General features: G+C 40.8%; 6 protein-coding genes across 9 annotated transcripts; 3 read left to right on the forward strand and 3 right to left on the reverse strand.

Annotated features, from left to right (window-relative positions):
- Window positions 1-959: 959 nt before the first annotated feature.
- Window positions 960-4551, forward strand: ccdc197 (coiled-coil domain containing 197). Of its 2 annotated transcripts, none has more exons than XR_013305129.1 (9): window positions 960-1206; window positions 1287-1329; window positions 1848-2024; window positions 2426-2583; window positions 2651-2733; window positions 2799-2971; window positions 3058-3168; window positions 3943-4070; window positions 4135-4282. XR_013305129.1 is itself a non-coding variant. In XM_077620732.1 (9 exons), the coding sequence occupies exons 1-9, from the start codon at window positions 1103-1105 to the stop codon at window positions 4318-4320; spliced, it is 1152 nt and encodes a 383-aa protein (XP_077476858.1). In that variant the 5' UTR covers window positions 960-1102; the 3' UTR covers window positions 4321-4551. The 2 variants fall into 2 exon arrangements, 1 of the variants encoding a protein (XP_077476858.1); XM_077620732.1 differs by having other exon boundaries at window positions 3954-4070; window positions 4135-4551.
- Window positions 4552-4976: 425 nt separating this feature from the next.
- Window positions 4977-8317, forward strand: LOC144089661 (E3 ubiquitin-protein ligase TRIM35-like). 2 transcript variants are annotated; one of them, XM_077620731.1, is made up of 3 exons: window positions 4977-5288; window positions 6644-7718; window positions 7851-8317. In XM_077620731.1, exons 2-3 carry the CDS (start codon window positions 6693-6695, stop codon window positions 8085-8087), a joined length of 1263 nt encoding a protein of 420 aa, XP_077476857.1. In that variant the 5' UTR covers window positions 4977-5288; window positions 6644-6692; the 3' UTR covers window positions 8088-8317. The 2 variants fall into 2 exon arrangements, with proteins under 2 accessions (XP_077476857.1, XP_077476856.1); XM_077620730.1 differs by having other exon boundaries at window positions 6644-8317.
- Window positions 8318-8746: 429 nt separating this feature from the next.
- LOC144089609 (ubiquitin thioesterase OTUB2-like) lies at window positions 8747-11390 on the forward strand. Its single transcript, XM_077620623.1, has 5 exons — window positions 8747-9014; window positions 9074-9192; window positions 9264-9348; window positions 9989-10180; window positions 10970-11390. The coding sequence occupies exons 1-5, from the start codon at window positions 8874-8876 to the stop codon at window positions 11174-11176; spliced, it is 744 nt and encodes a 247-aa protein (XP_077476749.1). The 5' UTR covers window positions 8747-8873; the 3' UTR covers window positions 11177-11390.
- On the reverse strand, window positions 10842-15372 carry ddx24 (DEAD (Asp-Glu-Ala-Asp) box helicase 24). The gene is made up of 8 exons (XM_077620618.1): window positions 14277-15372; window positions 13644-14063; window positions 13375-13528; window positions 12788-13300; window positions 12506-12581; window positions 11998-12186; window positions 11781-11910; window positions 10842-11702 (listed from the first exon to the last, which is right to left on the reverse strand). Exons 1-8 carry the CDS (start codon window positions 15103-15105, stop codon window positions 11434-11436), a joined length of 2580 nt encoding a protein of 859 aa, XP_077476744.1. The 5' UTR covers window positions 15106-15372; the 3' UTR covers window positions 10842-11433.
- A 613-nt stretch (window positions 15373-15985) lies between these two features.
- On the reverse strand, window positions 15986-18156 carry serpina10b (serpin peptidase inhibitor, clade A (alpha-1 antiproteinase, antitrypsin), member 10b). Its single transcript, XM_077620620.1, has 5 exons — window positions 18135-18156; window positions 17417-18046; window positions 16624-16897; window positions 16409-16556; window positions 15986-16328 (listed from the first exon to the last, which is right to left on the reverse strand). Exons 1-5 carry the CDS (start codon window positions 18139-18141, stop codon window positions 16137-16139), a joined length of 1251 nt encoding a protein of 416 aa, XP_077476746.1. The 5' UTR covers window positions 18142-18156; the 3' UTR covers window positions 15986-16136.
- Window positions 18157-18761: 605 nt separating this feature from the next.
- atxn3 (ataxin 3) lies at window positions 18762-22819 on the reverse strand. Of its 2 annotated transcripts, none has more exons than XM_077620622.1 (11): window positions 22652-22819; window positions 21901-22065; window positions 21257-21301; window positions 21095-21180; window positions 20966-21032; window positions 20803-20890; window positions 20611-20740; window positions 20302-20462; window positions 19997-20138; window positions 19858-19913; window positions 18762-19769 (listed from the first exon to the last, which is right to left on the reverse strand). In XM_077620622.1, exons 1-11 carry the CDS (start codon window positions 22673-22675, stop codon window positions 19717-19719), a joined length of 1017 nt encoding a protein of 338 aa, XP_077476748.1. In that variant the 5' UTR covers window positions 22676-22819; the 3' UTR covers window positions 18762-19716. The 2 variants fall into 2 exon arrangements, with proteins under 2 accessions (XP_077476748.1, XP_077476747.1); XM_077620621.1 differs by having other exon boundaries at window positions 20302-20465.
- Between the last annotated feature and the right edge of the window lie 4 nt (window positions 22820-22823).

Consider the following 22823-nt stretch of genomic DNA (forward strand, 5'->3'; position numbering starts at 1 on the left):
TGATGAATCGGCACTCATCGGCCTTTCGCAACCATGTCTGCGGAAAAAAAACGTTTGTGAAATAGGCTTCCTGTGAGAAAATTGCAACTGACGTGTACTTATCGTGCGACGTGCGCACCTCTATTTGCAAACACTTGATCTTAGCAAATCAGTGTGGAGCACCGCAGAATTGCCCAAGATCAACTTAACTTGTTGACATTGTCTGGAACTTACATATGTTCATTAACATGAATATGTTCATTAATGTGATGTCCCTTATTAAATAAATCAATTTCAGAAAAAATAATGTTCTAAATCATCAGTAAATGATGCAATACACCAACTTGAGCTGAAAATAAATGAAATTAATATTCAATTTACAAATTATAGAGCCAACTGTGGCCCACTACATGAAAATGTTATTAAATATGGTCCGCAAAGAATCTTCAACTCAGTAAACATTCTATTGCATTTCTCCAATTTAACACTAGATGGAGTTTGTCAGTGCCCCTCCATTATTTCTAATTATTGTAGGAAACTGTGAATTGTCAGTATTTGTTTTTACTTAAATAAAATTTAAAATGCAAAAATTATTACATATATTAGAATATTATCAGCATTATCATGTCTCTAGTAGCCATTAACTCATTCACTGCCATAGACAATGAATCCATTTGTCTAGTTCTTGACAAAAAAAAAATAATTTCACTAAAAAATAGGTTTAAAAAAACAATAAGGTTGTTTAAAAACTATATTTTTCAAGTGCAGTGTCCCATCCAAGTAACACAATTGTTTTTCTCAGATTAGGACACAACCATCCAAAGTGTCATTGAAAATAAACCTGCAAAAATAATTCAACTGTTTAATAATACATCTAAAAACCGAGTACTATGTATATAATAATATTTACTCACGATCCTTTTTGGATCTTCCGGAAGTCATTTGCAAGAATCAGCACCGCCTCTTGAGGGCGTCGCCATGACAACTGAGAACCGAACCCTACGCATTCTCTGGCTTGTCGTCTCGAGCGTCGACTAGAAGAGGAAGAAGAAAAAAAACATCCGGATCGTTCCGCGATCATCTCAACTCGGTGGGCGCTTGTTTACTTGGCCTCAAACTCAACATGATGGGCAGATCGCTGCCTTTCTTGGCGGACCACGAACGTCTGCAGTTACGAGTGGAGAAGAAGACCAGAAACATTTTTATTACGCAGGCCGATGAGTGCAGGTGGGCCTCCTCACTTGTGTACTATTCAAATTCCACTCCCCTCATTTTGACTCTTTTATGCGTATTGTTTATATTGCCAGGACGAGAGAGGAGAATGTCAATTACATCCCAGTTGTCACTGAGGTGAGATGAACTTTTATCTATGCCTAACCACCTTATAATATGAATAGAGGCAGGGGCGGTCCTGGCTAATTTGGCGACCTGGGCACCTGGGCAAATACCCCCCCAACAAAAAAATTATATTAGTATTCATGTTATAGACAAAAACACATTTTGACCCAACATATAAACACTAATGTCAATTGAACAAACCATACACCCAAAAATATAATTTAAAAAAACTACTAAATATGTGAATAACGGTCGGCCGGTGGATGAGTGGTTAGCACGTCGGCCTCACAGTGGGGGGACCTGGGTTCAATCCAGGTCGGTCCGCCAGTGTGGAATTTGCATGATCTCCCCGGCCGGGCCTGTGTGGGTTTTCTCCGGGCACTCCGGTTTCCTCCCACATTCCAAAGACATGCATGGTAGGCTGATTGGACACCCTAAATTGCACATAGGTATGAGTGCGAGCGTGAATGGTTGACCGTCTCCTCGTGTCCTGCGATTGGCTGGCCACCAATTCGGGGTGTCCCCTTTAGTCTCCGAGCAGAATTCTTGCTATTGGCGTGAATACGTTACAAAAGACCCTGGTTCTGAAGAAACAAGCCGAGCTGGACCAGGTCAACCACCTTTTTATGCTCAAGAGACAAGAATTCAAGAGAAATGGGGATGAGCTAGCTCAAAGGAGGACTGAGCTACAAATAAAACATCAGGAGGTATGTGCATTTTGTATCACATTTCATATACTCATATATATGATATTATATATATTAATAAACACCATCAAAATTGATTGTACCCTATTTCCCACTTTTTTTCCTACTTTAGCTGGGACTGCGATCAATAGTCAAGTGGCTCTTTATATTATTTTTTTCACTCTGACTGACCGCCAATAACTTTTTACGTTGATTTTTGGCTACAGTTATCTGAAAAATGGTTTTGTTAACAGCTATTAGCCTTTTGTTATCGTATATGCTTGGTTTCTGATTTGAAAAAGAAAAAAAATCCCTCCCAAAAATGTAACTCCAGTGCAACTATATATATATATTTTTTTTTTCATATGTATATTTAAAAATATGGTAATCCTGCATATTGTACAACATGGATTTTCCCAAAGGTGAAAGACAAAGCGTTGAAATTTGAACGATCAGTGAGCGACAACGAGACGATGCGCACTCGAGCTGTGCAGGAGTACAAAGCAATGCAGGCGCACAACTTGACGAAGCAGCGCGATTTGGACGAGCTGACGAAACTTCTGCAACAACTCCGAGTCAGGTGAGACAAGCCTTCCAATCCCGTAACTCTCATTCGCAGTCACACGTTTGTTTATGTCAACGGGCAGGAGATGCATCTTAAAAGAAAGAATATCCAAATATAAAATCTTCGAGGACTTTTTGATGAAAACATTGGATTATCTCCCTGACGGTATGTGAACGTTTGCTTTTTATCACGGTTTGGAAGGGGGTTTTAATTAATGCCGACGATTTCAGGTCACCTTGACGTGGACGGTGAACGCGGCGTGACGCCCGTCATCCGGCGTCACGAGACCCTGCGCGTCACCCACCAGCAGCTGCTGCGGCGTTTGAGTCGTGTTGAGCGGGAGGTCGAACGCGGGAGGCGACAGCTGCGGGCCATGAAGCAAGGCCATGGCGTGCACCAACTGGTTTGACTGGACAGCAGACAATATTTTTCCAGTGTCCGTCCTCGCGGCCTGGCGAGGTTGGCTTGACTGTGTTGCTTTTTGCTTAGATGGCCAGTAAGGAACTTGATCAACTTCAGAGGCAGTTGGAGAGCCTGAAAGAGGAGAACAAACAGGCTGAAAATAATCTTTTTCAAGAGCAAGAACAGTCCAGAAAGAAGGTGTTTGCTGACGACAAAAAATTGAAAACATATGAACACACTTAAGAAATTGGAAAATTGCCTAAGACAAGGGTGTCAGACTCGGGTTGGTTCGCGGGCCGCTTTAACGTCAACTTGATTTCACGTGGGCCGGACCATTTTAGATATAATATTTAGATTTTTTATATATAAATGGATTAAAAGAGCTGGATTAAAAGCCCTGAATATTCAGTTTTTTATAGATTTAAAACAATGTTTATTTTAGCTTTTTTTATATATATATATTTCGATTTTACGAAATGATTTTGGAACTAAAAACACAGAAAAAAATGGATTAAAAAATGACAATTATTGATTTAAAAGGGGGAATCAGGAAATTTTATATAAATCTATACTTTTCATTTTAATTTGATCCTAAAACAGAAAGTCGGAACTCATGATTGACTTTCCCAGGCCACACAAAATGAGGCGGTGGGCCACATTTGGCCCCCGGGCCGCCACTTTGACACATGCGGCCTAAGATGTCGTACTTAATTCTGTGAATTCATACATGACGGGAGTGCTATTATAAAGAAGCAGAAAGAAATGAGGCCAATTTGCTGAAATGAGAATTCAGATTTTATTCAGTCAAGATTCTAACTTTAAAACCAGAATGTATTCTCAGAATTGTGACTGCACTATTCTTACTGATGACTTTCATCCATCAGGATTCCAACTTCAGAATTTAAGAGGGCAACAATTTAACTTGTTTAAGAGCATTTACATTCCTATGTGGTATTCTAGTGAATCTTGTAGTTATTTCTCAGGCTGAAGAAATTGGAAGTTTAATCCTGGCTATCAACAACCTGGCAGAGCAGTGTTATCTGCCAGCCTACGGACCTCTTGAAAATATGAGCGCGTCCTTAAGGATGGACATGGTGAAGGTAAGAAGTGAGTATGGTAGTTTTTAACTTGAGACAAAATAAACTGTGGCTTAAATCCTTTCAGGAGTACCTCGTGGACAAGGCGGACACAGAAAAGAGAACGAGAAAACTGATGGAAAGTGTTTCCCAAACGACGAGTAAAACATCTTTGACGGATATGAAAGCGAAGGCATCAATGAGAAGCTTAGGCAATAAAATGCAACTCAAAAGTCCAAGTAAAGTCACGAAGACGAGCGATCAATCAAGCTGATGTGGACAATTTGAAAAGCTAAAAAAATATGTTTAAAAGAATTGCATATCATTGACCTTTTCCCCTGTACTGTCAACTAGAAATGTCATTACAGTTTGCTCTATTTTTTAAGTGTTTTTTTTCTTGGAGCTTAAACAAACTACTTTACTTTGAACATGCTACTTGTTACAGAGAGTAAATTCTAAACGTTCTTTTTTTCCTAGTCTTTGGGTTCCAGCCACCAATTTAGGATCGCAGGGGGTGCTGGAGCCTATCACAGATGATATATATATATATATAGATTTATATATTTACTTTTCCTTAATTTTTTAGCTTACTTGTACGTATTTTTTTTGTACATTTCCAGTATCTTACAGGATTAGTAACACGAGAATTGTATGTTTTTTAGAGAAGAATGCCATTGTTATAGTCCAGGGGTCGGGAACCTTTTTGACGAAGAGAGCCACAAACAATTCATATTTTCCAATGTTATTCCTTGTGAGCCATACTACAAATTTAAAAGTCAAAATACATACATGTAAACAAGTGCCTTTTCAATTTTTTTTTGTAATTTCACCACTTTTAAAGTGGAAAAAAACTGAATATTTTTTAAAAGATTCTCATGCTGTTGCTAATCAATGAGAGGATGCATTCCAGAAGTCTACTGCAAAAAAAGAAGATTAAAGCAAAAAAAATGAAGATTAAAGCAGTTCTAAATGTAATATCTCAGTTCTGTCAACACCGATTTCCATATTTTAGCTCACAGGTTGGCAAAGAGCCAGATGCACCCATCAAAAGAGCCACATGTGGCTCCCGAGCCATAGGTTCCCTACCCCTGTTATAGTCGATACTTGAAAGTAAGCAAAACCACATGACCGCGCCCACTATCTGACGTCACAAAACTGGAGGCGGAGACAAGCAACGTGGGGATGAAAAGGAGTTTTCTGTCAAGTTCAAATCGATTTGCATTAGTGCTGTCCTCGCTAAAGGTATGTATATGGAACAAAAGCGTCTTTCTGATGGTTTTTATTTTTTTAAAAAGGGTCTGTCCTGCGACCAAAGGGTCGTTAGTTCGATTCCTGCGCACCGCACTAAATCCAATTTATATGGTGTGCCAATGTTAAATGCTTTGGGCAGGGTAAAATATAAAAGTAATGGTAGTTCACGTATGTATTTTAAGTAAATATTGAACCCAAGGGGGTAACTCGTGATTACATTAACTATATAGTTGTTAAAAATGTGAAGAATAAATGAACACTTTCAACATATTAAAGAAGGAGATGATAGACCCTGCAGAGTGATGCCATCTCTTCAAACTTTAAAAAGAGGTCACAAAAACCTTTAAAGTTTAAAGGTCTTTGGGGCCTCGCGAAAAGGAAAAGATTCGGATCACTTTGGGACATGATGGTGTACTAATCAAAATATTTTGGATGGATTTGGTCATTTCAACACTTAATTCACTGGTTGCCATTGACGGGGATAGTTGTCTGATCCGCACTTCCTGGTTCAAATGAATTGAAAATATATCACTCTGGTATTCAAATGAAATAAAACAAGTACTATTTTTTTTTTGCTCTTGAAACTGTAACTGAGGGCTTTTATCATTTTTCTTTAGTCTTAAATCCCAGATTTCAAAATTACACCTGTCTGTGGATGTGTTCTATAAGTATGAACGTGCCTTGTAGCTTTGATTAAAAGGCAAGCTTTTACCTCAAAGTGTGTTCAGAAGACTTTGTGCCCTTTTTTTTATCAGTCACCGTGTGCGGTCGATTGGTCGCCGGTCTTTTGGTCGCCGTCTTTTGGTCGCCCGGACCGCGACAACGGGCGACCAATCGACCGTGTACCATCAGTCACAATTGGAGAGAATTTCACTCCTCCCTGGGAGTGTTTACCTCAACTCTCATCTCATTTTCTGAACCACTTTATCCTCATTAGGATCGTGGGGGGTGCTGGAGCCTATCTCAGCTGACTCCGAGCCAGAGGCGAGGGACACCCTGAATCGGTGGCCAGCCGCAAAGTGCAATTTTGAGTTTAGAAATGACATCAGGACATGAAAAAGGTGGTCATGATATCAGGACATGAAAGAGTGGTCATGTTTTGGGAAGGACGTGCTTTGTTGAGACTTATAGCAATTGAAAGAACGCATGCTACAATTTCGTTAAGTCGTTTATGTTGTTTCAGTTTTTGGCGGGGTGTTGTTGATGAGAGGAAAAAATAAAAATTATTCCTGTCATACATCCATCAGTTGTTGCGTGCTTTAAGTAAAGAAAACCGTTAGGGGTCGCTAAAACGAGGTATTAATGTACTTACCATTTTCCTAATCGTAATGTTCTTATTTCCGCAGACATTCTCATTATTCCCACTGCAAGAATCGCGACTTCTTCCCAAACAACATGGCCGCCCCGTCAATTGTGGACCATCTCTGTTGCCCCTCCTGCCTGAACATCTTCCAAAATCCCGTCATGCTACAGTGCAGTCACAGTTTCTGCCAAGCGTGCGTGACGTTGTGGTGGAAGCAAAAACAAACTAAAACCTGTCCGGTCTGTCGGAAAAAGTGCGTCGGGCAGGACCCGTCTTCGAACTTGACGCTGAAGAACATATGCGAAACCTATACTCAAGCCTCACAGGGGATCCTGTGCGAGCTCCACGAGGAGAAAATGAAGCTCTTCTGTTTGGACCACCAGCAGTGTGTGTGTCTGGTCTGCAGAGACATGCAAATACACAAAGGCCACGAGTTCCGCGCCCTAGACGAGGTGGCGGAGGAGCACAAGGAGAAACTTCAGAAAGCCCTGCAGAGTGTCAAGGAGCAACTGGAAGATTTTACTAGCATCCGCAACAACTACATGGGACAAGCAAACTACATCAAGGTTCAGCGAGTCCAAATCCAAAGCAAGATTAAGAATATTTTTGAGGAGTTTCGGCGCTTCCTGGATTCAGAGCAGGCTAGCATGATGTTTGCCCTACACGAAGAAGAGCTAGAGAAAAGTAAGATCATGGAGGAGAAGGAGAACGTTCTAAGCAGAGACCTGGCTGAGATCAGGGACACCATCGCCAGCGCCGAGAAGGACCTGACCGCCGGCCAGGTTTCCTTCATGAGTAACTATCAAGTCACCATGAGTCGAATCCAACAGCTGCCCCAGAAGCCCAAGATGTTCCCGGGGGCTTTGCTGGATGAAGTCAAATATCTAGGCAACCTCAAGTTCACCGTGTGGGAACGAATGAAGGAGATTGTATCTTACAGTCCCGTCATTCTGGATCCAAACACGGCCATGTGGGAATTAAGTCTGTCCGTCGATTTGACCAGCGTGAATGCTGGCCAAAATAAGGAGCTGTGGCTGATGAATCCCGAGCGCCAACAGCAATGGAGACGGGTGCTCGGTTCTCCTTTGGGCCCGGGAACGCACGTATGGGATGTCGAGGTAGGCGAGAACAACGATTGGTTGGTGGGCGTCGTTGGGTGGGGCCCCGGTTTGCCGCATAGCTCCTTTGTTTGGGGCATTCAACATAAAAATGAGCGATACAACGTTTTCTCACTTCCGTATCCACCCCAGGACCTGCCGATCAGAACCAAAGTGCAGAGGCTGCGAGTTGATGTTGACACAAACGCACGATCGCTTTCGTTCTCTGATTCGCTTACAAACGCTGAATTGTACACTCGGACGAACATTCCCATTTGGCCAAATATGTCGGATGACAGGAAATTTTGTCCTTTCTTTGACACCACTGATAAAGTTCCACTGAAAATAATACCATGTACGATTTCTGTCCAAACCCAACTTGAAAAATGATTTTTTTTTACGTCAAAATCTGACAACTGAAGGTTACCCTGATGTCATTATTTTATTTAAAAAAAAAACGAACGTGGAAACATGCAACTGTCCAAAGCATCAGATGTGATTTTTTTGTTTTATCTGTTATAAAAATTGACACTAATCCAACTTTGATTATCATGGAGCTCTCAAAAGAAACATTGTGTATAATCAAATATTATAATTAAAAAAACTTTTCTGCTATGATATTTGGTTTGTGTTGTTTTATTGTGTCATTTCTGGCCACAAAGATTATTGAATCTGGGGGGGGTCATGGTTTTAAAATATGAATATACTGTACACTGGGTCCATTCTCTAATATATAATCCATATCAGAATGGAGAACCAACCTGATCATGACACATTTTCAGCTTTTATATAAACATTCATTTAAGTTAAATATATTTACTCATCATTATCTTGCAAAATGTTTCTCAATATAAAACAGCACTATCCAAATGTTTTTCGTTAGCTTTTGCATAAACTATGACGTAGACTTATTTGTTACGTAACGTTTTTAAACAGATTTTTGAGGCAAAAACTTGTGAAAGTACTAGTATCTATATACGTACATGCCTGCTCAAGCCAATACTTTAATGGTGTACTGCCCCTTTAAGAGAAACACACGTGGTACTGTCATACTTCCGTCTATTTTGAAAACAAATTTAGCCATACGCCTTTAAACGAAACGTTTCCTTAAGATTAAATCCACCTCTAATTTACATTACGACGTCGACGTGACGAAATGGCGAAAAACCAAAAGGCATGACGAAGTCATTCGAAGCGACACCTTGTGCTAAATCGGGGTTTTTTTCCTGCGAAAAAATGGAGTCTGGCTGGTTGGTGTCTGACAGAGAAGATATCTCAGTGCTCTTCCGACAACAAAAACATTCCAGCAAATGTCAAGTAAGTTTGCTCGCAGGAAGCGAAAACTGCATTGTTTTTAATTATTGTTTCGAAATCAGGAGCTGAGCAACTTGTTCTCCTCCGTGAGGAAAGTGCGAGGCGACGGGAACTGTTTTTACAGAGCCTTTTGTTTCGCCTATTTGGAATCAATTCTGCACAATGTCAAGGCTTTACACAGGTAACCTATTATCCACACAAAAACAGCAACAACAAACAAAAAACACCTTATTATTGTCCTCTCCTACTTAGATTCAAGGAGAAAATCATAACTACCAGCGAATCCCTCTCATCTGCAGGATTTGACCAGAGTTACTTCCAACTTCACTTGAATACAGTAAATTATTTTTTATTTTACACTTAATCAATATTCATTACTTCGCCAATAGTTGCATTTTGGGTGGCATTTTTTATTTATCAAAAACCAAGAAAAAAAACATGCTAACGTACAATGTTCCCTCTCGTCTTCTCTGCGCACAGCAAATCATATGGAGCGCACAAAATAAAATCCCAATTTTTATTTTTTTATTTTTTTATATATTTTTAGCTGTGAGGACGACGCGGGAACCACTCATGCTCTGGGCCACCCATTCATAGATATTAATCATTACATTTTATTATTACTAAATCATTTATGTGTAGTAGACATTCACCTGCTTATGGCAGGTGTGATACTGGTGTGTGCCCATAGCGTAGTAGTAAAACAACAGACAAAACGGGCACCAGGTGATGTAACATTAACCCTTTTTGATAACTATAGCCTAAAAATCAAAATAGCAAGTTGTTGGGGGGGGGTCTGAAAAAAAAATCTAAAAGACAACTCACACCTGAGTAGAAGTCACAGGCCCAGCCAAAAAAAAGGGACTTATAGTCCGGAAAATACAGTAATGATTTTTTAGGGTAATTTTTGCTTCCATCAATGGAAGCTAAACTCATCTCCACATAATTCTATGTCATCCTACTTATCTCCTTAAAAGATCCTCAACGTCATCGAACATTGCGAGGGTAGCAATCAGGAGGAGATGCTCTACAGGCTCTTTAACGATCAAGTGACCTCGGACAGCGTGGTGCAGTACCTGCGTCTGCTCACGTCGGCCCACCTGCAGAACCACGCTGACGACTTCTGCAACTTTGTGGAGGCGCCCAGTCTGCAGTCCTATTGTCATCAAGTCAGTAGAACATCAAACACATCATACTCTATAACAGGAGCAAGAACACACGTGTCATTTAAAAAAAAAAAATCAATCTACAGTAATATCTCGCAGATCAACCAAGAAATTTCCCAAATACAGGATGAAATATAGGTCTAACCCTTGGTTGGGCAAACTTTTCGGCCCGGGGGCCAAATTGACTTTAAAAATTTGACAGGCGGACCGGGTCAGCACAAGATACGATACATATAAAAACTGCACCCGTTAACAGTACATATGAAACATAAACAGAAAAAAAGGACTAAAGGAAATGACACAAGCTGTCAATTTTTCCAAAATCACAAAACCGACGGCTGAATTGCTCATGCAGGAACATCCAATGATTTCCTGTATTTTCACCGCAAAAAATAAAAAATAAAAATAAACATTGGACAACGTCGGCGGGCCGGATTAAAAGGCCTAACGGGCCGTATATGGCCCGCGGGCCGTAGTTTGCCCATGTCTGGTCTAACCTGTCCCAAAATCACGACATTGCGACTATGATCTGCCATATATATATATATATATATATATATATATATATATATATATATATATATATATATATATGAAAGGTTTATAAAGCAGGAATTATACAAACATGAAATAAGGAAGCCACAACTGAGTATATTACCATCCACTAGAGGTCTGTGTCTGCATTTTATTTATATTGTAATGAGTGAGTTAAATACATAAACGAGATATTACTGTAGAAATAAAAATCGACTTGGAGTTATATTTCTGGACTTTATTTCTATTTTTGTGCAGGAAGTGGAAGCTATGGGGATGGAGTGTGACCATGTAGACATCTTGGCTCTGACTCAGGCGCTGGACATCTGCATCCACATCGTCTCCATGGACGGCGAAGATGAGCAGTTGGTGCACCACGTTATCCGCGATGGCGAAGAGCCCTCCATGCACCTCCTCCACCACATTTCCCATTTTAGCATCCTGGGCCCGCGACCCCCACGCTGACTTGGATCGAGGTCAATTCCAACAGCATTTTAGGACGGTAACTCCTCTTCATATACCAATCAAATGGGCATATACATAGTAGATAAAAATGAGCTTGTATACACTGTTTAGAAAGTTGTTTTTCAATGTATTGACTCCTGCTTTCCAACACACAATCAGAATTACTTTTTTTTTTTTAAAGGGTTTTTATTTGGATAAAAATTCAGGTGTGTGAGATTGCTGTCTTATTCTGGGGAGGAAAAATTGCAGATTTGAGTTCAGCGTCGGCGGTGGCCTTTTTTCTTGGCTTTTTTACTCTGCGGCACAGGTGTTGTTATTTTATTCTGCTGTGCCGTCAACCTCGTGAGGGCGCTTTGCTCGCCTAAGACAGGAAAGTGAGACAGGCACAAGCTTCCCATCTGAGTAGGATATTTGGTCTTCGTCACGCTCTTGAACATATTCTGAGAGATGAGGTGCTTCAACTGTTTCTTCATGCCCTTCACCATCATTTCTTGCTCCCGATCATCATCATCGTCCCTCCCGTTACCTGCAAAAGTACGTTAATTTGATCAGATCTTCCTATTTGATCGGTTCTGAACGTGGACGGTACGGTTATGGTGCTCACCTAACAAGAGGTCTTCATCTAGAGTAATTTCCATAGCCTCTGCTGCTTGCTTGAACCAGGAGTTGTGGTGTTTTTGCCTGCTGTTGTAGAATTCCACTTTTTCTATCTTCCAGGCCAGTTTGACGCGCTCCTGCATAGAGATTCACATTTTAAAACACAAAAAAAAAAAACACCGGAACAATCAATACATTGAGAACTTAAGTGGTTGAGAACTTGCCTTGATTGCCGCCATGCACTGGATCTCAACGGGGAACATGGGAAGCTCTTCGTTTTTTCCCAGGGACCTGTAAATCTTTTTGAAGTTGATCATGTCGTCGGGGCCGACGAGCAGCAAACTGAGACCCTCTTTTGTAGCTCTGGCCGTTCTTCCGCTGCGATGGACATACGTCTCTGATGTTCGAGGAACCTGAACGTGGAAGATTTGTTAAAAAACTAATGGTAATAACAGCATGTAATATTTGTCAACAGCCTCTGTGACATACCCACTGGGACCACTTTTATTACAAAAAAACAGGATTTGTCATTTACTGGTCTAAAAATATGAGCACCGTATTGGCAAAAGTTTTTTTGGGGAAAAAATTGAGATTGGAAGCAAATAAATCAGAATATTTTACATTTTTGGACACTACAGTTCAACCGAGGTGACACGCACAAATGTGGACAACACTTAAGTCACTCAAATTTTGGTTTTTGGAGAACCAAAAGAATGGAGTGACAAATGTTACCTGGTAGTGAATGACATGCTGCACATTGGGGATATCCAGCCCTCTTGCAGCCACGTCCGTTGTCAGCAACACACAACTGCAGAAAAAAAAACAAAAGGCCCATTTTTAGGTCTACCCTAGAGACATTAAATTCCACAAATGAGTATTGGAATGAAGTAAAAGACACACAAAATAGTACTATAACATTTTCATTATTCTTTGGAAGTGTTGCATTCACTTAAAGGTAGTCTTACTAAATCTAAACAAACGCTTACAAGTTAAAAAAAATGAAATTCAACTTACCTTTCCCTCTCGGCGAACCTCTCCAGGTTTTTCAGACGCTGCTTCTGGTGCATGTTGCCATGCAGCGGCAGCGGTGTGCGGTCCAGGATGATCAGCAGCGCGTTGAGCCGTTTGATGGTGTCGATGCTGTTAGCGAAAACCATGGTACGCCCGGGATACTGCAATAGGAAGTAGTAAAGGAAAAAGTCCTTCTCCTCTTTCTGACAGTGGATCTGCGTCTCGGTCAAGGTTTCCGCTGTCGCCTCCTTCCGGGTCAGGTCGATCACTTTGGGTTTGGACTTCATCCCTACTTTTTCCATGAGGAGGGCCACTTTGTCGCTCTGCTGCGTCAACTTAGACTTCTTCTGCAGCAAGCGCAAGGGCACTTTGTGGCTCATTGTCAGGGTAGCAGAGAAGACCAGATTTTGCCTCTTGGGATTCAAATGAGTGGTGTTCAACATCTCCAGCAGAGACTCCAGCTCGGCGAAGTGGCCTCGTTCTACCATGCGGTCGGCCTCGTCGATCACCAGGGTCCTGGAAAACAACGCCACCGTTAATGAATACTGCGGGAAAAGCTTCTCAAGTGCAAAAGCGGAGACGTGACCCACTTGAGTCGTCTGAGGTTGGCCAGATGTGGATGTTTCTCCTTGATTAAGTCCCAAAGGCGTCCAGGAGTGGCAATGATGATTTCTGGCCTGTAATTCAACATCCTTCTCTGTTTCTGTAGAGCCATTCCACCCACCACTATGGCTGTCTTGATATCTGCGCGAGAGGAACTTTTGGATAAAACTCAAAACTACTAGTACATTTTTTACACAATGATTACAAAGTAGGGATGTCCCCAATCAAAAATCAATCAATTTTATCTAGGACTCACCAGTGAGTTTGGCTACAGCGTCGATGTGGTGTTTGACCTGGACGGCCAACTCCCTGGTGGGGGTGAGGACCAATCCGAGGAGGGGGCGAGCATCATCTACAGCGCACTTGTTTCTCACGGCGGTCTCGTCGTCAAACTCGACATCTTCAATGACTTCCACGCAACCGAGCTCCCCGTCCTGATCTTCGTCACCGTCGCTGTCGTCTTCCCCAGATTCACCTTGGTCATCCACCTCAGTGATACTTCCTTCTTCGTCATGGTCCTCCTCGGGACTTTCGTCGCCGGGTTCAGGCGATGCGGTTGGGTTTTTGTGGTTCACGTCTGGAGCTTCGTCATCGTTCCCGGGCTTTTTGGAATTCTCCTTCCATTCCAGGATGTTATGGATCATGGGAATGCCGAAAGCTAACGTTTTACCGCTTCCTGAAATGACAGCACACAATTGCAAATTGCAGTATTTCGTTTCTTTGCTCATTGGAAGTACACGTCTTGAGATTTCACGGCCTTGGTTTTACATTTGGAACATTCTTTTATGGAAAAGAAAGCAATGTTTTGCCACTTCTTGAAATGACAGCAGACTTATCTTGACATATCATTAGGTTTACGGGGAAAATATTGTTTTAAAGACATATTTACCCGTCTCAGCCGCTCCTAAAATATCCAATCGGTCTCGGATCGCTGGAGGCAGCACCAAGGATTGAATTGGGGTCGGAGATGTAAAGCCGAGGTTGCTGAGGGCCTGCAAGACTATAGGAGGAACGTAGAGGTCCTTCCATGTATGCATGTCGACATTTTCGACCCCAGAACCAGACAGGGCAGCGTTAGTCCAATTTTTCACTTGTTTTTTGGGTTTGATTTCTTTATCCTGAGTGCTGTTGCTTTCTTCGGCTGCGTCTGTTGCCTTTTGCTTCTTCTTCTTTCTCTTCTTTTTATTCTTGGGTTTAGTTTCTGAGATAGTACTGGTGGTCTCCTCCTCATCGCTTGTATCTTCCTGCGACACCTCCGCGGTGGTCTCATCCTGGATCGATTCATCATCTGTAAATTGGATCGAGTCATCATCTGTGAATTGGATCGATTCATTATCTGTCAATTGGATCGATTCATTATCTGTGAATTGGATGGATTCATCATCTGTAAATTTCTTTTTCTTCTTGGCGGGTTCGGAAGTCTTTTCTGACGCTTTGCTGTCCAAGTCTCCCTTTTCAGCTTCAGATGACTTTCTTTTCTTTGCCTTTTTCTTTCCAGCTTTACTTGTCGAGTTTTTGCTGTCCACTAGAGTATATTTGGTGAGTTTTTCAAAACAAACCAAACCCCCCATGCCTGTATCACCCCCCAAGCCTGCATCGGAGAAGATTTCGGGATCCAAATCCACCGCCTTCCATTGGCCCGTCACGTGAATGTTTCGTTTCTTGTTTTTGAACGAAGCGAAGCTCCTTCGCCTCGTTTTCTTCTTCTTGGCGTCCATTTTCTGGAACTATTCAAAACAACAGAGGAAGCCCCGTTCAACTAAAAGGAAACGTGTCGACTCACTCTTCAAATGTGGATCACGATCAGCAGTTTGTTCCTTTCGAATAAACGTATAGATGTTTAGCCACAATATCGCTTTTTAACTACAATCGGGATATTCGAATGTTATTGAAGATGAAGACAGAAGCACATGCTAAAAGGAAGCAGCCATTGCTTGTTGTCACGTGGTTTGAAAACTTCTTCTGGATTACAAGATAAATAACATTTCAGACCTCTACCGCCATATAGTGGTAAAAAGGTAAGTAACATCTTTTTAAGTCAACTAATATGCTATAGATATGCTATATCTTTTTAATGATTGTAACACAATTTCCAGTGTTTATAATGACATTGCAATAACGATGCATTGTTGCGGTTATATTGTTTTTGAATATGACTACAATTGCAGTAAGGAAATGGGCGTGGGCCGGACCATTTTAGATATAATATTTAGATTTTTTTTTATAAATGGATTGAAAGAACTGGATTAAAAGCCCTGAATATTCAGTTTTTTTATAGATCTAAAACAATGTTTATTAGCTTTTTTTAAATATATTTTTAGATTTTACAAAATGATTTCTGAACTAAAAAAACAGAAAAAAATGGTTAAAAAATACAGTTATTGATTTAAAAGGGGGAAAATCAGGAAATTTAATATACATCTATACTCTTCATTTTAATTTGATCCTAAAACAGAAAGTCGGCACTCATGATTTACTTTCCTGGGCCACACAAAATGATACGGCGGGCCAGATTTGGCCCCCGGGCCGCCACTTTGACACATGTGACATAGAATGTTCAGTTCAAGGAAGTGCCGTGGAAGTAATTATTATTCAGAATTCAGCACATTTGGTAGCATTTTATTACAGATCATGGATTGGTTAGTCTTTCACAAAATAAACCACCAGAAGAATGTCAAACTACAGAAAATCTGACGTTTCAGCCAAGCCAAACACATTTTCACCGTTAAAGTACCGCAGTTCTCGACTGCTAGTTTCCGGTGGGGTCAATTACCCTTCCCATGAACAACAAGGATTTTGTGTCTTCGTGGTAGATGAAGAAAAAAAACGGACGGTTGACAATGAAGGTCCTGGGTAAGGAATAAGGAATAATTCCAATGGTTGTGGCCGCCGCTGCCGTGGTCCCCACCTCGTCCACATCAATGACGGCCTTGTGAAGCACCTGCCAATCAAAATCAATTGAGCATAGGAAAAAGAAACATGTTTCAGACTGAAATGCAGTATCCGCAAATAAAACCAGACCTCGGAAACCATTAGGCCTTTGTCTTTGCTCAGTTTTGTCAAATTGGCAGACCTGCCAAATAGACTGACGAAGCCCATTTCTGGGAGAATGTCGTGCAAAGAGTACGATTCCTCCATCTTGAATTTGGGGATGTGGATCTCCAGTTTACTGTGAAGAAATTTACGTACTCATTTGCCATGGAATTCAAAATTTAAAAATAGCAAATGCACCGTACGTTTGTTTCAGTTTCTTGATCCAACCGAGTATCTTATTCGCTGTGATCTCGTCATCGATAGTGTTGTAGTCCACGCCTTTGTTGGGCAGCAGGATGAGCATAGACACGCCCTCCAAGTAGGGCAGTTTCAGCAAACGGGCACCGAGTTGAGTTTCTTCCATCGTTTGAAACTTGTCCTCGAGCGACATCATTGGAACTTGCCGAATATTGTAGTTGTCTACGTAAAATGGGGCGTTGTACGTGTAGTTGGGGTTGAAGGGCATCTGCCAGCCACCTGTACAAGTCAAGGGCACATCAAAAATGCAGTACTCAAATCTGTCGGATTAAAAATGAATTTTTTTATTATGTTATGTTTATGTTAAGCTGGCGGAATTCATTGACGAATCAATTGACAGATTTTTTTTAGATAATTTATAGACATTACCATTTGTCCAAATCCTCTTACGAGACGAATTAGCTTTTTAGTAGGGAATATTCTCTTGTTTTTATGTTATATTTTAATGTTTTGTTTTGCATTTAAAAAAGGAAAGATAGTAGTACCTGTATATTTTTTATTTACATTGAAAAATAAAAAAGCCAAGTATATATTTGCTTCTATTTATTTATATTTTTTTTTAGATTTAACAGTTGTTTAAGAAAAATAAATGGAGATTTTATGGATTTTTAAAGTTTAGTTATCTATCGTCGGTTGTGCAGGCCACATGAAATGATGTGGCGGGCCGGTTTCAGACCCCCGGTCCGCCATTTTGACACCTGTGGATTAGAAGATGGTCAATGTTGGATTTAAACTCACCCTGGAAGTAGAAAGTGTTGACCATCATGAGCACGGTCATCGGATCGAGGCTGGAAAGCATATTTGTCACTTTTCCTCTGGTCTTTTGTTTTATGTACTCATTAATGAGATCGACGCTGGCGCTGGTGTTTTCAAAGTCTACAAGGTTAACGTCTGCGGAAAAATAGGACTTCATCTGATCCTCAAAGGTCTTCTCTATACTAAAGTGCTTGCGGACAAAGAGGGCCATTCCTTGGTCCAGTGTAGTGGCCCCATTCTGCGAGATGTTCATGTGGAGCATCTGGAACAGCTTGGGAATGTGATCTTTCTGGTCAGCTTGCTCCAGATTCTCCAGGTGGAGTCCTTTCAGTATCTCCTCGTACGTGACGCCGTCCGAGGCCATGGAGAGGGCGGCAAAAGTGGTGGAAATGCTCAGAGGAGAGAAAACGATGTTCTTGTCGTGGTAAGTGGATATTTTGCGGTACAGGTCCATGGCAAAATCCATGTTCTTGTAAGAAAGACCATAAATGCTGTTGAAGGGAAGCGATGCTTGCTGCCCCGGAGCGACGAGGCACATTAGTATGAAAAAAAAGCCCATCTTCCACTTGGATGTGGCTGCCATTTGGATCCGGGAACGTTGTGGAAGACAACCTGAAATGAGGAGACCAATGTGTTGTTAATGGGATGTTCAGTCAAGAATAATAAGAGTTTTTTTCCCCAAAATCGTTCCCATACATACCATCCATCTTGAGTAACAATAAGTGAGAATCTTCTTATTTGGGGAAACAAAGTGCAAGTGTGCTTTGAGTGTTACACATTAACCAAGGCACACAGCCTACGTATTTGCGCTTGCCTGCCCCTTCCAAATAGGTTGATGCTTTCTGTCGGTGTGTGTCAGTGTCCTAAAGAGAATAGCAAAAACACATTAGAGCAAGGGTGTCAGACTCGGGTTGGTTCGCGGGCCGTATTAACGTTAACTCGATTTCATGTGGGCCGGACCATTTTAGATATAATATTTAGATTTTATTTATTTATAAATGGATTAAAAGAACTGGATCAAAATCCCTGAATATTCCGTTTTTTTATAGATCTAAAACAATGTTCATTTGAGCTTTGTTTTCTTAGTAAGGGAAAATCATTTATTTAATCTAATTTCTTTTTCATTGCAAAAGGAAACCAAATTTTTCTTTAATTATGTTCCATATTAAAGTGGAAAACCGAAAATATTTTATATATATGTGTATATATATATATATATATATATATATATATATATATAAAATATATAATATATATATATATATATATAAAATATATAATATATATATATAATAGAAACTCACAACCAAGAGATCAATTGATGACATTGAATTTTTAAAATATAACTTTATTTATGTGAAACAAAGCACTGAAATTCTTCAGTTTCTCACAATGATTGGAAATAATAGAGAGGCACTATTAAAGTGACTCTCTCCAACTAGTGATAATAAATCTGAGAAATGCAAAAAGAATGAAGATTGAACTGAAGATTCTTTTGTGCGCCATATTCACTAATATTTTCCAAATATGCAAAATTTAGTGTAGCGGGCCATAGTTCGGACACCACTGGTTTACATCATTCAGTCACCCGAAATTAAATGATACCCTGCGTCCACCCAAAATGGCTAACTAATATACACCATATATGATATGTGTAACTAATATTTACCATAATAAAGCAAGGCACAGCAACAGATATATGTTTTTGCCTGATTACCTTCAGCTCAAAATGAAGTGTGATATTAAGACATTGAAAGACTTTTCTGATGCCTTACGACTCCAACAAATGGACTAGTGTTAGAACAAACAACATAAAAAGCAGGCGCAATTTTACAACTTAGATTAGAAGAGAGGTACGAGTTTACCACCCACCCACCATCAACACCCCTTTGTATGGAACACTACCTTTATCTATATTCATTGCAGAGGAAAAAAAACAAGGTATTACAATAAGTACAAATAGAAGGCGCCATGGTTTGGGGAAATTTTTTTCTTCTTCAAAAAAAGGCAAACTTGTTTCACTGCGTCCTAAGTTCAGCTTCTCCGCATCCTCAATGGAAGTAACGGCAGGCTGCCTGCTGTTCTTTTTCTCTCGTCCTTCTCGTCTCTCGTGTGTGCATCAGCGGAGGGACAAGGGGAAAACGTTTCTGTCTCCTGAAAGTTCACCTTTGCAAAAAAATTGCAAATAGGTAGACTGGAGGAAGGAGCAAAGCTGCCCCTGCTTTGGGAGGGGTTACAAGCCCAGGGAGTTTTTTTGACAAAAAGCCGACGTTCTTCCACCATCACAGGCTAGGCTTTTGTTGTTGTTGTTGGTCCACTTCGGTGCAGTTGTTCTCTGGGGGGAAAAAAGCAAGCAAAGACCACCAATGACATTCCAGTTCTCGATCGTAGCTTGAACACTAGGCGCTCTAGCTAATGCTTACCTATTGCTGTTGTGCTGTCTTGTGAAGGAATGGTAGACCGGAGAGGATGCTGCTGCCTAGAAAGATCATTTTGGCAAGGCCCCCCCACATCTTTAGTCAATAACAGCGATCAGAAATCGACATTCTGGCTTGCACGCACCTGTCAAAGTAAGCTTGCCTTCTCTTCCTTAGCTCGTCCGCGGTGAGCATGTCATTGTTGCTTCTCAGTTCTCCATCGGACTCTCGGTCGACTCTGGCAGGTCCACTACTCGAATCTGAAGAAGCGTTGGTCAACACGGCTCCTAGAATTTTGTTAGAAAAACAAGCAGAGAACTGAAAAAAAACACTGAAGATACACTTTTGCGTTCTAGCTTTTCAGCCCCACCAAAATCATCCTGAGCGGTAAACCTCTGCAGTATTGCCATTAACCAGTTTTTATTTATTTATTTATAGGTGTTGGTGTACCTTGCATGCTAAGCTGGATAGCTCTGCGAAGATCAGCTTCTTCATCTTCTACATCGATGTCCTGTCTGCTGAGAGCCAGAGCTTTCTTCAGCTCTTCATCGTTGTCTACAACCTCACTCTGGACGGTGAAGTCCATCTCAGTCTGGCTCAGCGTGGCCAACCTTCTGAAAGTGTCAATTCATTAGTCGATGGATCGCGACTAAGCTAGTTGGCAGACACAAAGGCTCTCCCAATGGAATGGTAACTACCTGCTCGATTTCAACCAGTTTGCTCACTTATTTGAAGTGAAGTATATTTGAAATACTCTACCCTGCACTTGTCTGAGCTTGGTCCTCGCCAATAAGTTTCGGCCGCTGCTGCTGTTGCACTCTCATGATCCCGAGAATTTGCTCTGCTTCACAGTCTGGGAGATGGCCTCGGATTACAAATATGGAATAACCTGCACGTGACAGCTTCGATTAGTGTTTTGTGTTTTGGGAAACCATTGGACTTTTGCGTTACCTTCTTGTTGTAACTGCGCAAGGAAAAGCGCTAAATAAGTGTCGGAGATCAACTCCGGCCCAGTCAAAAGGGAATTCAAGTTAAACCACTGCAATGGGAAAATCACAAATCCTATAAATAAATTAAGATGTAAAAGAGTAGCGTAAGAGAGCAGATTTTGTACCTGTTGCCCGAGTTTGCGTACAGTAAACCAGTGCTCCTTGTAATTGCATATGAAGGCTTTCTCATTTCTGAAATAAACCGAGAGACACTTCAGCATATTTATTAGACCGGCCGGAGATAGTTAACTCACATTGGATTTATATTCAGGCTCTGGTACTCCCGGCTGTTGAAGAGAATAAGTTCCAGTCCCCATACTCTCAGAGCATTGCTAATAACCTAAAATAACATCACAAAAATGCAATTAATGCAAATGTAAAGAGAAAAAAGCCTTAAAATCATCTTTGGAGCTCACTTGTATTGAAAAGAAGCCACTATCATCCATATTTCCAGAGGGTTGCTGCAAATAAACAGAACAATTGATCACTTTGGATTGCAGATACATGCATTGATATTCTAAATTGTGGGATAGACTGGCCAACTGGCTTAATAATTGTTTGTTAAGATCGTAAAATGTAAGATAGGCTAACTAGCTGGCTTTGCAATTGTTTGTTCGCATGGCGAAATGGAAGATAGGCTGGCTAACAGGGTTTGCAATTGTTTGCTTGTATTGTGCGATGTGGCCAACTAGCTTAATAATTGCTTGTTCGAATCGCGCAATGTAAGATAGGATGCGGCAGTTTGTGAGAGCTATAAAAATATCGTGTTTGCATACAACTTAGCCCTGCAAAATGTCTAACCATATCAGCCTAAAGTTTTGTTTACAAAAACTTACATCGCTGTCTTAGAAATATTACCCTGTTTTCATATATAAAAACTGACCCACTGTTCATTCGGAGAAAGAGTTGCAAGGACAACAGACTGTGAGCGGTTCACAGCTGTTAGAGCTCTCTCCCCATCGTGCAGTCTGGTAATAAACCTATTTCCTTTAAATTGATCTCACTCTTTCTCAACCTGCTCCTGAAGTTGTATTTCAGATCTATTATAAATATTCCCCACCTGTAAAAAAGTCCTGTAATCGTCGCTCGCCATCCCCCCCTCAGCCATCCTCATCCTCTCCTCTTCATCCAGTTGATGGGCAATAGAGGAGAGATCCACCGGGGTGAAGTATTCACCCTGTAGTAGGTTGTTGAGACAGTGCTGGGCACAGAGAGAGCCTTCTTGCTGCAAAAATACAAAAAGATTCAAATATGTATCAGATCCTACAGATTTGACCTGCCCTGCTGCAATTTTAAATGTTCCAATGCAAACTAACTGACCAAATCGAAATTTTAAAACAACAATAACAACAACAAAAACCACAATACTGAAACACATTTTTAATTACAACAAATTACGGTTGACAAACGTGACTGTCAATGTTTTGACAACATTCATACTGACCATAAATCAATAAGTATATCTACAAAAATGAGAGATTCATAATATTTTTAGTAGGTGAGGCAATTTAAACATTTAGCATGAGATCAAACAATCATTTCCACACTACTGTTCTTAGCGTTACTAGATATCCCAATTATCTACAGTCAGTCTGTTTTTACTGGGTCCTTATTGAAAATAAAGTTTTATAATTACCTAATAGCATCTTTAGCATCATAGCTAACAGGAAAACAATACTGCCAAGCCCAAACGGCTAAACCATCGCCCGATGGACGTATTTTAGCAATGACCGGCACGAGAATTCAGCTTTAATTGATTTATGAGGGGAGAAATGCGTAATCAAAAGGTAGAATGTGGACGAATAACTTACTTTCTCGTGGAATATGGCATCCATATTGGGCTCTCTCTGTCAAACATTCAACTCTAACCCCGCTCGTCACAACACATGCAATGAAAGCAGCGCCCTCTAGCGAAAAAACACGAATTCCGCGTCTGTCCCTTTTGATGCACAACATGCGTGCACTCCTAATGCACGTCTGTCA

This window comes from Stigmatopora argus, chromosome 15 (assembly GCF_051989625.1).
Source record: "Stigmatopora argus isolate UIUO_Sarg chromosome 15, RoL_Sarg_1.0, whole genome shotgun sequence".
In the NCBI taxonomy this organism is placed as follows: Eukaryota; Metazoa; Chordata; class Actinopteri; order Syngnathiformes; family Syngnathidae; genus Stigmatopora; species Stigmatopora argus.